General features: G+C 41.5%; 2 protein-coding genes across 2 annotated transcripts in view; one reads left to right on the forward strand and one right to left on the reverse strand.

The window, feature by feature from the left end:
- Positions 1-1,695: 1,695 nt before the first annotated feature.
- On the reverse strand, positions 1,696-4,023 carry atp5mj (ATP synthase membrane subunit j). Its single transcript, XM_029425393.1, has 4 exons — positions 3,867-4,023; positions 2,750-2,873; positions 2,320-2,340; positions 1,696-1,839 (listed from the first exon to the last, which is right to left on the reverse strand). The coding sequence occupies exons 2-4, from the start codon at positions 2,871-2,873 to the stop codon at positions 1,826-1,828; spliced, it is 159 nt and encodes a 52-aa protein (XP_029281253.1). The 5' UTR covers positions 3,867-4,023; the 3' UTR covers positions 1,696-1,825.
- A 1,713-nt stretch (positions 4,024-5,736) lies between these two features.
- syne2a (spectrin repeat containing, nuclear envelope 2a) overlaps positions 5,737-14,787 on the forward strand; it is a 62,466-nt gene continuing 53,415 nt past the window's right edge. Inside the window, 21 exon segments of the mRNA XM_029425833.1 lie at positions 5,737-5,812; positions 7,808-7,869; positions 9,705-9,800; positions 9,978-10,055; positions 10,148-10,240; positions 10,340-10,536; positions 10,709-10,908; positions 11,101-11,201; positions 11,308-11,397; positions 11,656-11,769; positions 11,869-12,006; positions 12,214-12,378; positions 12,508-12,620; positions 12,797-12,965; positions 13,051-13,147; positions 13,242-13,270; positions 13,272-13,427; positions 13,525-13,677; positions 13,897-14,034; positions 14,118-14,198; positions 14,447-14,614. Of these exon segments, the coding sequence (XP_029281693.1) occupies positions 5,737-5,812; positions 7,808-7,869; positions 9,705-9,800; positions 9,978-10,055; positions 10,148-10,240; positions 10,340-10,536; positions 10,709-10,908; positions 11,101-11,201; positions 11,308-11,397; positions 11,656-11,769; positions 11,869-12,006; positions 12,214-12,378; positions 12,508-12,620; positions 12,797-12,965; positions 13,051-13,147; positions 13,242-13,270; positions 13,272-13,427; positions 13,525-13,677; positions 13,897-14,034; positions 14,118-14,198; positions 14,447-14,614 (2,514 nt within the window).

Below are 14,787 nucleotides of genomic sequence, written 5' to 3' on the forward strand. Positions count from 1 at the left end.
GAGCAATCAATTCATCTCAGTCCTAAGAGAGCAGCTCTACAAAACACTACTGCATCTACAACGTACATAATAAACAAAGTTGTAGGATTGTTAGTTTTCAAAGAGTTCTAAAAATGTTCATGTTTTTTGAGCAGGTGTATTTTATGCTTAGCTTTAATACAACTGATGAGATGATAGAGAGATATCGTTTCTAAACGAGACGTCTTTTCTATAAATTCAGACTTTAAAATTGACATATTGACCATTTGCTGTTATAACAGGAGAGATAATAGCATAATCTATATGGTACATGGTGCATGTAAAGTATTGATACTGTTCACAGCAGTCCAGTCACTAGCACACACACAGACAGTAGTGATGTTTCAGTAGTGGAAGCAGTTTATCCATCTCTTCTTCCACCACTAAACTTCGGCCCCAGGCAAGACTCTGCTCAACTCACTCTCAATGCAATGATCCAAACTGTAAACACAAACTCATTCATTTGATATTGATGTTTGCCAACAAACCAGTTGTGACGCTGGTCCATTGCGCCAAAACCCAGTGAGCAGTTCAAAATGATATATCTGATGTTAACTCAATCATTGTACATTAGCGCACCATTTAAAATATCTAATGTAAAAGTAATAGCTCTCAAACATCTGGTAAATTAGTGATGTCGGGCTTCCCAGAATGATCAACCACACCACCAAATATGGCAGTGCTGTGGTTTATTACGTCCGGTCAATTAGTTAAAACGTAAACCCAAACTGTGATTCGTTGGCTATTAATAGCTCACTCATCGTCCCACAACTGGATGGCAAACACTAAAAGAACCACATGATCCGTATTGAACCAAAGAGCTTTAATAACTGATGAATGGATTTATAGTTATTGAATATTGTGTTCTCCCACCTTAAACATTTAATAAGAAACACAATTTGGCTGCATTATTTAGTTGAATTAACTTTTCCAAATATCAGTGCTTACTAGTCCCAAATGTGAGCGAATGTCTGCTGATAAGGTTAAAACGTATCGTGCAAGTTCCAACTACACCAGTAAGCATCCTTGTAAAGGCATTTTGAAATACACAAAACATTCTTACCAAAAATACATTAATGATTTGTGAAGGGCTGGGCGATATCTTGATATTATATATTCTCCATATTTTTGATCAACAACTCAATATAGCAACACTTTTGTAGGGTTGACCATTAGTGCTTTCACAAAATATTTACACAATGAGATGTTTGATTATCATCAGTAATGTTGATTTAATGACCAAGTGGGTAAAGCCAAATAATAGAAAATGACATCAATTACTGTACAAAGTCTAAGACAATATTTCATCTCACGATAGACATATTGCCCAACCCTAGTTCTGTGCAGACGCTATAATCTGCTCACACTTCTTTAGAGAAGGGCTTTATGTTAACCCTCCTGTTACTTTCAGGGTCAAATTGACCCGTTTTAAAGTTTGAAAATCTAGGAGAAATACTTTAAAGTATTTTTTTTGTATGAAACTTCTTCTGCTCGTCTTAATTAGTGCAATAAATATGTAAAATGAAAATGGTTCATGTCATGTCATGCATGTTTATATCACAGAGATTGTATTCGGGTCAATCTGACCCAGCAGTGTAAGTGGAGGTTAATGCATAACAAAATCTCATGTGGAAATACTTTATAGCCAAAGTAACTCAGTAAAATCCAACAATGAAATGATAGGTTTATGATAGCAACTTTATTTGTTCCATATTAACAAAAATTCAAATATGAAGTGGGACTTCTGGACTAACGATTGGGCCTTAATATCACAGCAGGTGGAGGGGGGGTCAGCATGGTGGGAAACTCAATGGGCAGGCTCTGCAAAAAGAGAGGAGCACAAAAAATGACATGTTTAATGAAATAAACCCCGTCCCACCGAGCATGGGCAGACGATAATGAATTCCTTCCAGCTCCAAAAAAGGTCAAAATATGAGATGTAATGACAGAATTATCTGTCAGTGACATCTAGAGGAAAACATATGTAGTTGCACAACATCTGAAAAGTGATTCTCTTAGCTTTCTTTCCTCTGCAGTCATACCTCATGCACGCTGCAACCTTTCTCCACAAAGACATAAACCTGTGTTTAAAACTAACACTTTGATTTTCCATTTAGTTAAACAGCTGATAAATTAATGAGAAAAACTCAAAATTGCCATATATCAGACCTGCTCACCAATTCCCCACAATGACCCACTACACCCAAGGTCAGCTACAAATGCATATTTTCTCACGGTAAATATAATCATTGCACAACCCTTATTATATAGTATGAATAAACACAATGTGTGGCTACTTACTGCTGTCCACAGCCTTCTTGCCTGGAATAGACAGAAACAGACAATATATTAAATCACATAAACCCAAACCACTGAGACACTGTGCATTTACAATATGTCTAAGCAACAACAGCTGTTTACATTTACTCAGCACTATGAAAGCCACATTTCACACATTCTTCTAACTTCAACATTCTTATATTAAAATATGTTGGACACGGAGTACAGTTGGCTTTACTGTGCTTTATTTATTGGTGACTGATTGCTTCGTTCAATCTATTCAAACCACTAAAGTTATGTCATCTACAATATATGATCAAAATTGGATCACTGACTTTGGAAAGGGATGTCATATAACATAAAACAAAGCCAACTACATTACTCCACATTCTGTTTATAGTATGGACTGCATTTTCAACATACTATACAAAACAGGAAGTCTTCAACTCACCTCCAAAAGCAAGTTTGTAGGACACTAATGTGATCAAGCCCATGCCCACCCAGACCTCCTGGTAGACCTTAGTGTAGTAAGGGCTCATCCTGGTCCACCAACTTGCAAATGCGCTTCCTGCCATCTGTTGGAGAAAGCAACAACAGCATCGTCTTAAAACAATTGATTGTGTACTCAGTACTATGACACAACCTCAAACAGCACTTTATTACAGTACTGGAACATCAGAAGACATAATCTAAAGTGTCATGCACTCTCAGGGAAAGACCATACCAAACTTAATTCACTATTGCACCAGTTAGTTAGTTAGTTAGTTAGTTAGTTAGTTAGTTAGTTAGTTAGTTAGTACACGATTTGTTGATCTTGTGCTAACCTGGTAGAACTAGGATATTTGAATACTCTTTAAGAAAAGGTGCTACTTATTACATAATCCATATCATACTGTCGTGATGTTGACTGAAGCAGAGTTTTAGAAACACGTTTCTTCATTCGGACAATGTTGTTAACGTTACTCAATATAAACTTAACTCGGTAGCTTCAATGCTAACGTGACCCTCAACATGTCATACCTGGCTAATGACTGTGAACATAGAAAATACTGATTAAAAGAAGAAGAGGTAAACAATAGCATTCACTTTTCAAATTGTTTACTGTTGAAAAGGGAATAAGAGGATGTATTTTCATTAACGTGTCCAATAACTTATCCTTACTGAACATAACGTCACGTATTTGGCTAATGTTAGTGCTAACATTACAACCTCGAAGTCACCGTTAGCTTTAAATGTGTTGACTAAACATCGGTAAAAACCAAGCAAAGTAATATTTAAAAGCAGACATAAAGCTGATAAATATATTGCTATTGTTTAACTTGTCTAGCTAACTACTTTAATCAATGAACAGACCTTAGCGTATTAGCTTCTTCCCTGCTCTACAACCAGAACGGACGCTAAGTAGTAAGAAGCTAACGAGCTAGCTTAATACACCTGCAAGATTAGCACTCAAAACTACAATAAATAGAGATGATAGCTTAGTTTTAAATTGCTGACGTGAGGCAACAACTGTTTTTCTGTTATGAATGAGGTTAATGTAACTAAATACGTGTAAACTCTTCTCTTACCTTTTAGTTTGTCACGCTGCAGTGAGAAGGTCAGGACAGATACTGCTGCTGCTAAACGTCAAAGTCGTGGGGATTTCTTCTTCTACGTTGAATAACTGTGGTGTTTTCTACATGTGTTGGTATGTAGCGCCACCAAACGGCGGTACAAGATTAACTCTGATACCGGTCTAGCTAGCTCTTGGCTCCACCTGGAGGATTTGACTAAACAAGACACAGTAATCGTTTCTCCTTTAACTAATTTAGGTTTTTATATGGAATTCATAATTAATTAATTAAAATATATTTGTTAAAGTCAATATGTGTGTAGATATAATGTTAAAACCTGACTTACTATAAATGCATTCATTAGTTAAGACTTAGTTAATAATAAATGCAAATAAAATTTGATCTGTTTTATAATTTATGCCACTGAAACTTTCCATCTGGCAGTGGAAACATAATTTTAATCATAGCTCTAGACGTTTAGTGTTACACATTGGGTCTAAGGTAAACAATAACTGACTACTGAAAAGGTGTATAATTACTCACTCGCACCTTTATTAGTCTAACTAGCGAGATACACAATTGTCATGTCTCGGGGACACTGCCATATACTTTACAATTCAATCTGATACCAGCCTTCTTTCATTTGTGCTTTTATAATATCTGTTCTCTAAATACAGTGGAAATACACTACAATAACTTTTAATATAAACAAAAACCCTGCCTCACTTTCATTTCTTCAAACTTACAAAGTTTTAGACTTTCCCAGAGGAACAATTCAACTATCTTCCATCCTGTTCTGCTTTTTGGCGCACATGCCACTGCTCTAACAGAGGTGGGAATTTGAGGTGAGGGTGCAGCTGCTACATGACACACAGAGGATCCACTATGTCTGCTCACCATAGTGAAACAACAAATACAAACACTGGCACTGCTTTCAAGGGTAAAGAAGACATTGGGTAACATGCTCCACTGTTGGTGCACCTTGTTTCTCTTCAGGTGAACGGAAAACCCTTAAAAGAGCGCGATACTCTATATGAAACCGACTGAGAGAGTGAAAGCAGAATTACATTTTTATTGAATGCTGTATGTAATGAGTTGGCATGACCATTAAAAGGAGATTAATTACATCATCTCCTTTATTGCATTAGTGCCCAAGCAAATAGCAGCAAAGGAAAATACAAGTAGATGTTTTTGTTTCCTGGAACATCAGGAACAAGGATGTGCTTTTTGCAAACAAAGCTGAAACCAAACTAACCGCCCCTGGCATTTGTGAGCATATGATGACTTTTTAGCCAAAGGAAGTTTGTATGAGAGCCTGCAGGAGTGATTAGGGCCTGCAGTGAGCGTGGGCGGGACTTTCCACTCTTGTTTGTCCTCGTGCTCGAAAAGGCAAAAGGCACCTTGTTTCATTTATGAGCACGTAAGGCCAAGTCCTATTTGAAGGGACTTCATAGCAGAGTTTGTGCCAATATGAAAGGACACAGCTGAGAATATTTATTATACACGGCACACACTCATTGTAATGCAGTAGAAGGAGCTGCCTTCAGTGACTACAGCCCTGCTACAGGTATGTTGAAGATGTGTGACCTGGCTATCTATTTTTGTACATCTAGGTTATGGCTCTTTCCATACGCAGCAGCTATTCCTCTTTGTTGGAGTGTTTGCTTGTGTGTACTTGTGTGTTTCTGTGGTAAAATAAGGGCGTGGACGTAACGTGACTAATACAGCAGTGGAGGTGTTTAACTTAAATGTTTTGACACTGCAGTATTTACCCGTAGCTTTTCTTTCTCCTTTTGTTTTTGACATTGTGGATTTCTCTTGAGGGGACGATCCATATCTCCTGGACCTTACTGGGATCGATTTTTGCGTTGTGGTCAGAGGCTCCATGGCTTCAGGTGGAGCGGAGGAAGACGATGGAGGCGTTCCACTGGACATCGACAACGTGCACATGCTCCTCCAAGGTCAGTCTATTCCTGTGCCTGTGTAGATGTTGTGACATGTGCTGTAGTGGAGCAACTATTTCAATGTGCTTTGCATTCCTCTGATATGACATATAATATGAACATATAAAAAGTGAAAATGGTAAAAACCCCTACATTATATCTATCATTTCAACTCTCCTCTTTCATTTGACTTAGTCATCGTTAATGACATGAATCATTTCATTTCCTGGTCAAACTGGTCTTTAATCATCAACTTCACATGGAGTTTGATGACCCAGCAAGTTGTTCTTGTTATTTCAGGAGAACTACTGTACAGTAAATGTGTTATGATGGTTCTAGTCATTAAAAAATACCTTGAAAGCCATATTCAGAGATCTGACACATATTTAGTTACCAAATATGCTTCTAATTTTGTTATCTCTTCTTTGAAATATGCACAAATCTTGTTTTTATACAACATTACCTGTTGAAAGAAGTATTGCATCTCTGTAAGCACATGTACATGGTACCTTAAGTAAACATGTACGCACTCTCACATCATTAAACCATTATGTTTGACAAGATCCAAGAATGTGAAAACATATGTGTCTGATCTTACAATGGCCTGAAGGACAAAGTTATTATTAATGTGGTGAAGCTTCTTGCTGCTGTTTGTTCTGAGCATGTCGGGTGGAGTTGGATTAAAATGCTCAGGATGTTCCTGCCTTGGCTGCTCCTGAACAAACAGCAGACTCCATGAGTGTTATTCAGTCAAATCTCTTATCTGATTTCATAAATGTGAAAGTGCCTTTGTGCTTTTCTGACTGCCTCAGACAAAACAGCAAGTTTATTTATTTACTTCAGACTGAATCATAGAATAGTCTCCACAGCTTGTAATCAGAGCCGTCTGACGTGTAGTTCAAACTCTTGCACAAAGAAACATCAATTAGTGCTTAAAGGTTTAAGAAGGTGACGCAGGTATCCAACTGCTTATGTTGGATACACTCATTTACATTACATACATTCTGAATCATTTTAATTATAGTTGGAAAAGATATTTAGGAAATGAAGGGTTTTTTAAGCTTCAAGCTAAAAGTGTGTTTTCATAAATGACTTTAAGTTTTCTGTTCCGTAATACTGTAACAAGAAAAGCCTTTATAATGTTATATATAGTAAACGCTTCATGTTTTGGCAACATAAGCTTAGTTTCCTCTGCAGAACCGTGTGTGTGTGGGGGGGGGGGGTGTCTGTGTGCATGTGTCTGCCTGTGAGTGTGTGTGTGTGGGGGGGGGGGGGTGTGTGCATGTGTCTGCCTGTGAGTGTGTGTGTGTGGGGGGGGGGGGGTGTGTGCATGTGTCTGCCTGTGAGTGTGTGTGTCTGTGTCTGTGTGTGCGTGTGTGTCTGCCTGTGAGTGTGTGTGTGTGTGTGTGTGTGTGTGTGTGTGTGTGTGTGTGTGTGCATGTGTGCGTGTGTGTGTGCATGTGTCTGCTTGTGAGTGTGTCTCTGTGTGTGTGTGCATGTGTCTGCCTGTGAGTGTGTGTGTGTGTATTTGCTGTGTGTGAGCCTCAGTATCTATGTCTATGTCTTGGAAGCCATCCCGTCTTGTAGCCAGATGCCAGCCGGTAGAGACTTCATCTTGAAGAGGAACCTGCCGCTCTGCGTCTTCTAGTATGAGAGAAGGAAGGGATAAGTTAAAAGCAGAATCTACACTCCTCACAGATGTATTGATTATTAGTATTAAGCATGGAGGCTCACAAAGTCCTTCAGTCCTCTGACGTTGGTGAGTAGCTGATGACCTGCTGAGAACAGAGTCCCCACTGCTCTTATGAGATGTCTGGATTATTAAGGACATTACAGCAGCGTATTCCAGACACAAGATTATGTGGCTGTTGAAGAATACACTGTAATGTTTCTCATCAATGTTTTGTGCATTCGTTTGCATTAGTTGCTCTTTTCAGTCCAGCTGGCGTTGAAACAAGATGTTCACAGAATTAAATGTCGAGATCACAGTTTGTGTTTCTCTTTCCTCAACAGTGGAGCACGAACAGATTCAGAAAAGGACATTCACCAACTGGATAAATGCTCAACTCGCTAAGGTATGTTTTACATATCATATGTGTGTGTGTGTGTGTGTGATGCTTATGAGATAAATAAATATGAACTCGTGTTACATTTGCTCAAAAAAAAAACAAGAAACTGCTCAAAACATAAATAAAACATTTATACATTTGTGAAAATAGAAAAGGTCCTGGATGGTTGTAATCTCCTTCATGTTTCTAGTGCAGGGCGTATCACACAGCTGATATTTATAACTACATAAAGACCTGGAGCAATGTTAACCAAGGCTGCAGCATGAGTTCACCTGTGTGTTACGTGGCTTTACTTTAATATTTGAAATACTCTTCCTGTTGTCCTTTCATTTCCGCATAACATTCAGTCAAATGTTGAGATATCTTGTCCAAAATCAGCACATATGTTGCTTTTCAATATGCAATATTAAGAATTAAAATAGGACAAAAACATTTTGGCGAACTCTACATCGTGTTGAACAATGACACGTCATGTTGTGGCCGGGCTGTAAATGATACGAGGCTGGCTGTAGACATGCTGACTCACTGTTCCTGCAGCGAGGTGCAGTGAAGCAGCTCACCACGGATCTCGTTGGAACGAGACCTTGAGCTGCTTGTGACACTTGGCCGGAGTATAAATAGTGGTTCAGTGGAGCAGAACAGCTCGTAACTTGAATCCAACCTCTTCATCACCTCATGTCCATAAAAATCACTGGTTCATAACCTGCCATCTGTTACACCAATACACTGATGACCCCGAGGAGACACTTTCTTTACGTCTAGAGGACAGAGTGCACTGCTGTGACTCGGCCTAAAGCTTTGACGTTGGAAGGAGTCCGCTACACTTTCATGGCAGTAACTTTACGATGGACAGCTCTGACATTTTGCATTTCTTCTAAAGAGGCCACCTGTAGCAAAGAATCACGTCGTTTAGCTTCCTGTTGCACTTCAGTTTCTTCTGAGGTTTGCAGAAATGTGCCTTTTACTTTTCTTTTTACCACATGACAAGACGAAACCCTGAACAACTTCCTGTTCCTGTGACCCCCAAGGATTATTCATATACAGCTGCCTCATTTGTTATTTGATGTTTCACAACTTCAAATAAGATGCATCTTGATGCCGATATGTTTGGACTCTCTGCTCTGCTGAGCGTTGGGGGCCTTAGATGCCAGCTACTTCCTGTTATGAGGTTTTTAATGCAAATGAACAGCACAACCGCAGACATACAGTCCACAAGCACATCAATTATAAACACAAAGCATAATAACAATCAGATACAATGGGTAGCATTGGGTCAGACAGGGATGAGTGTATCTCCACTGAGAGAGCAGAGCAGTGTCGACGGGAACAAAGGACTCCTTACATCTCTTAGTTTCTGTAGTTCTATTATTTATTCCATCCTGCTCACACATCACTTTTGTAGCCCAGGCCTCTGTAGCTAAATTAGCATAGGAACCACATTTGGGTGTAGCATGCTAACAGAAAATCTAAAGTTTGCAGACTGTTATCGTTGTTTTTTATTGTTTTTACATAGAAATGTTAGGTGACGGTTTTATGATTATGAACTCACGTTGGTTTGTCTGCAGGAGGAGCTTCCTGTTTAGAAGCTCAGCCATCCTCGTCTTTAGTTAACTGATGTGTGTGTGATGTAAACTACACATAAAGCCCTCCATCACTACTTTACAGCCGTCATCTGCGGAGATGCAAGCGTACAGCTTTAGGATGTGCATGTATGTGTGTCATGTCAGTGTCGTGATACTTACTCCTCTCTGATTGTAGTAGAAAGATTAGTTATGGATCATAGTTTTCATTCAGTCCTCTGTTACAATGATATTAAGACTTAACGCTGTGCGTCGTTACAGAGATGCCCTCCCTCGTTTGTGTCGGACCTCTTCTCTGACCTCAGAGACGGCTCACAGCTGCTTGACCTGCTGGAGGTGATGAGCGACCAGCCTATGGTGAGTTACCGCATCGTGCTTCTGATATCAGTGAGGTGAACACATTACAAATTCCTCCTAGAGTTTTAAAAGGAATCGGTACACAAGTATTAGAAAAGAAAAGAAAAAGCCATGAAACACATGCTTATATGAACATTATAATCACAATGAAGCTGACGTCGTGCTTCGTCTCCACAGAAGAGACAACGGGGCCGTGGGGTGTTCCAGCAGAGGGCCAACGTTGAGACAGCACTGAACTTTCTCAAGAAGAAATCTGTACGTTTCCACACACAATAAACCTGGCATCGGAATGTGCAGTGTGTGTGTGTGTGTGTGTGTGTTTTAAATATTTGTTACGGTTGGTTTAGATCAAACTGGTGAACATAAACATCCCAGATATCACAGACGGACGGCCCTCCATCATCCTCGGACTCATATGGACCATCATCCTCCACTGTCATGTGAGTGCTCAATGGTTAACTTTGGGCAGCTGTGTGAGACCGTTTTATAAATACTGATGATTTAATATCTGATATATTGTTTCACGATCTCTGTTGTAGATTGAGGAGCTGGCCAGAACTCTCTCCTACACTTCTTGTCATTCCTCCCTCGACTCTCTGGCCAGCCTGGACTCCTGGTCTGGCAGCCCGGTGCCAGCTAGTCCCGTCCCCGCAGGCCGGACGTCGCCTCTCCACAGACGCTTCAGAGTATCGGCCAAGAAGGCCCTGCTCATGTGGGTCAGGGAGCAATGTCAGAAGTGAGTTATCTACCATATACTGAAAGATATTTCATATGTTCAATATATATATATATCTAAGCCTCTCTTTTGTCCTTCCTTCCCGTTATGGTACTGTATTGCTTTAAGGTAACCCACCCAAAAAGAGCACGGGCATCATAACACATACCTCCACCTTTCTTTCTCTGTCTAGGGTCGGTTGCTCCGTCAGTGTGAGGAACTTTAAGTCGAGCTGGAGAAGTGGAGAGGCCTTCTTGGCCATCCTGTGTTCTCTCCGACCGCAGCTGGCTGACCTCTCACGGGTCCAGTCCAGAAGCAACCAGGAGAACCTGGAGGAGGCGTTTCATCTGGCCGAGAGGGAGCTCAACATCCCCCGCCTGCTGGATCCCCAGGGTGAGGCTGACTGAGCAGTGTGGAGGAGATGTAAACACAGTATCTCCGAATAACAAGCAGCGAAACAAATGACTAAATCTTTAGTTATTAGTAGTTGTGACTTTGTTATTACATTGTTGTGAAGCAAATAGACACATTACTGTTGAGTTGCTGCCACACTGAAGGCTCTCTGTGTCTCTACCTGCTGCTCAGATGTAGACGCTAAAGACCCCGATGAGAAGTCCATAATGACTTATGTGGCCCAGTTTCTACAGTACTCCAATGACATGCCGGCACCTGATGACCATCTGCAGGTCAGCGATCAAACCACTGTTTTTAAATCGTGCCGATACTTTGACTTCCACTCCTGCATGAAACTTGAGTGGTGCTCATTGTTTCCCCTGTTCTCTTCTGGTGTAGCTGTTTCCTCTGGTCCAGCCCTTTTCTCTCTCTCCTGTCAACTTGCCTGCTCACTTCACTCCAGCAATTGCTGTCTCACCGTTACGCCAGGTAACGAGGCGAGGAGGTCCTTCTTCACTTCATATTTCTGTTTCTCATTTGAGTTAAATGTACATTGTATTTCTATAATTAATGGCTATTCCTGCAGAGAACTCTTCTACATTTGTAAAAGAGTTAAGTCACTGCCCTCATACAGTTGAAACATATGTGTATGGCACACATACATTACATTTGTCCGCTGATTAAGCAGCTTTCACCTCGGCGGACACTTTAGTTTTGTTACTGACAGTTTAAATGTTTTAAATGTAGGTCTCTCCGAGTCAGCGAGCGCTGGAGGTGACTTCCTGGCTGCAGCAAGCGTACGAGGAACTGTGCGACATGCGGACGGCTGCAGAGAAGTCAAGCTTTGCAGAGAAGTATCACGTAAGCACAGAGCACAAGGGCTGAAAGGATGAAAACATGCATTGGTGTGTAGTATTGTGTATTATTGGCAGGAGGTTGTCACTGTGTTTGGTTCATCAGGTGCTTCAGAGCCTCGCTGGCTCCTTCACTGAGCAGAGGAGACCAGTTCTGACCCTCTTCGCTGCCATGAAGCGCTGCCCTGAGCTGAGCCAGGAGCAGTGTGCTCTCAGGACAGCGTGGGATCGTCTGGAAAAGGAGGTGAGGAAATCCATGCTCCCTTATTGCATCCTGCGCTGTGTTTCTCTAACTTCTCTAATGTGTTGGGGCATTAAGTGTTTGCTCCTCAGGCTGCTTTTAATCTGCTCTTAGTCTCCTGCTGATTCACTTCCTTGTATCTCTCTCCAGATGAACTCATTAGACTACATAACAATAACCGAGGTTGTGCATGTGTGTGTGATTCCCCAGCTGCAGAGATGTAACGCAGACTTGGACTCCAGCCTTCCTCCTCCTCTGGACTCGGTCGTAGTGTGGCTGCAGCGTGTGGAGGCAGCGCTAACAGAAGAGGGAGGAGGCGTGAGAGATCACGCAGAGGCTGCTAAAGAAGCGAGAGCTCAACAGGACACGCAGAAGGTTCCTTTTCATTTTGAAGCCATAGAACAAATTTGATCTTTCCTGTTTTTAAAAAAGTGTCCAATGTTCAATGTTCTAGTGTTTGAGGAGGAATATGTTTAATGTTGGTTGCTGTTTTTTGTTTTTTAGACTTTAATTAAGCAGATGAGCCACCACGTGCACATTATTGATACCTACAACAACATGGATGACTCGGGGAACGTAGTTGTGCCACTTGAAAAGTTCCATGAGATAAAAAGACGGTACGTAAAACAATTATTTAACTTCTGTATTTACTCAATTTCCTTAAAGATCCACATTACCAAACATGTATGGTTGTTAAAACACACCTTTAAGTTCCTTGTATTACAATTATCTTGGGTTTGATTCCAAAAACATAATGAAATAATGCATTAAAACCTTCTTTATTTGAAAACAGTTTAACCAATATCAGAGTCACAGCCAAGTATCATGGCATCACGTTGGAATACCAGGAGTCCCGTCACACTGTGCTGGATCTCCTGCGCCGCATCAACGCTAAGGTTCAGACGTGGAAAGCTTCCTACAGCTCCCAGGAGGCAGTGCTGCTGCTTCTGCAGGACTGGCATGTGAGTAACATAATGACGTGAGCCGCGTTACTGGTAGATAGCAGGGAATGGCAAACGTAATCGCTTCTCTTGGTTTGTTGTCTAGGAAACTGTGGAGCGCAAAGACCTGCTTTTAATTCTGATGGACGCTCTCCAGAACCTGAAGGAGAAGGCGAACGCGTACACCAGCAAGGCAGCGCTGAGTACGAGCTTCATGTGTTTCTGTAGCTCAATCTTTGTGTTTAACTCTGTACATTTTTAAAAGACTTGACCTCCGCACACTCCTCGCTCCCCCAGGTGAGGATTCCCAGCTTGTAACTCGTCAAGGTGCAGGAAGCAGAACGTGAAGCTGAACTGGTCACGCAGGCTGTGACGGCTGCGAGAGGGGCGATGGAGAGAGCGGTGTCTGCGTGGGAGACGTACAACAAGTGCCGCTCTTCTCTGCAGACATGGCTGGCACAGTCTCCTGCTGCGGGGACGAAGGTGACCTCTTCTGTCAATGAATAACTCAAAAAAGACTCCTTTTATGAATCTCTGAATAAAGTCCAGTGTTTTATCTTTTGTTTTGGTTCCTCTCTAGGACATGAGCGAGTGGACGTCATGTCAGGCGGAGCTAAACGAGGCGGGGAACTTGCTCATTGAAGTGACAGAATCTTCAGCCAGCCGCTCTCTGGCCGAGCAGCTCAGCAAGCTCAACATGCAGTGGGCTGAATGCATGAAGAGGACAATGTTTGTAAGTACGCATGTTCACACTGGTCTTTCCACACGGACTGTACATGAAGCTGCGGTTCAGATTAAATGAATCCAAAGGATTTTAAATGTTCAGAATTGACAGAATCTCCGTTGTTGAGATCCAGAAGTAACATTTTATTTTGAAATCCGACATAAAAGGTAACTTTAAACATAGAGATACTGACATCAGTAAAGGTTTTATGAAGCATGTCTCTCTTAGGACGTGTCACCGGAGCCCGGTGTCGGTCCCCCGTGTCTTCAAATGGTGCGTTCACTGACCCAGGAGGCCAGCTGGCTACTGAGGCAGCCGCTGGAGGTTAACTCAGTCCCACTGAAGGCGAACAGGCACAAACTACAGGTTTGCAAAGTTACAAATGAATTATTGGATGAGTGGATACAAATCAGCGGCAAATCTTTCATTTGTTTGTTTCTTTTCATCAGGTGCTGAGTAAAAAGATGGCGGAGGTGGATCTTTCACGTCTCGGTCCATCACCAGAGTTTCACACAGAGAACCTCCCACAGGTACTCAACCTTTCAGTAGGCCTCACTCCTTCTTCTAGTGTTTGATTAAACCCATTCAACTTTATTAAAGCAGTGCACAGGTGTCTAAGAGAAAGAGGAAACACTGCAGCTGTAGCCAGTGTTACAATTACAACATTCTCATCACGTGTTAGTTCTGCTCTCCTGTGTACATACAGGAGTTCTGCTCTCCTGTGTTGTACAAGTCAAAGACAGGGTTCTAGTCCTGATTCCTTGTATCTGTACGACAGATGCTTTCTGAGGCAGAGAGGACCTGTGGAGCGCTGCAGCGGGCTGCGTCCAGGCTGGAGGGCCGTCTGGCTGAGCTGGACCATTGGAGCACAGAAGCTCTGGACTGTTACCAGCAGCAGAAGCACAAGAAGCACAGAGGACGCTCCGCATTGAAACAAACAGCCAAAGTCAGCAAACCAAAACTTTGTACCTTTTTAATAAGGCATCATTTTGTTGTGTTTGTTTTGCTGTTTGTTGTTGTCATCACAAATGAGCAATTAGTTAACATGCAGAAACAGGCCCCAGATTTGTAATAATAATGTTTTTCTTTTACTCTTTTGTCCCCGTGTTTCATGCTATG

This window comes from Cottoperca gobio, chromosome 24 (assembly GCF_900634415.1).
Source record: "Cottoperca gobio chromosome 24, fCotGob3.1, whole genome shotgun sequence".
NCBI lineage: Eukaryota > Metazoa > Chordata > Actinopteri > Perciformes > Bovichtidae > Cottoperca > Cottoperca gobio.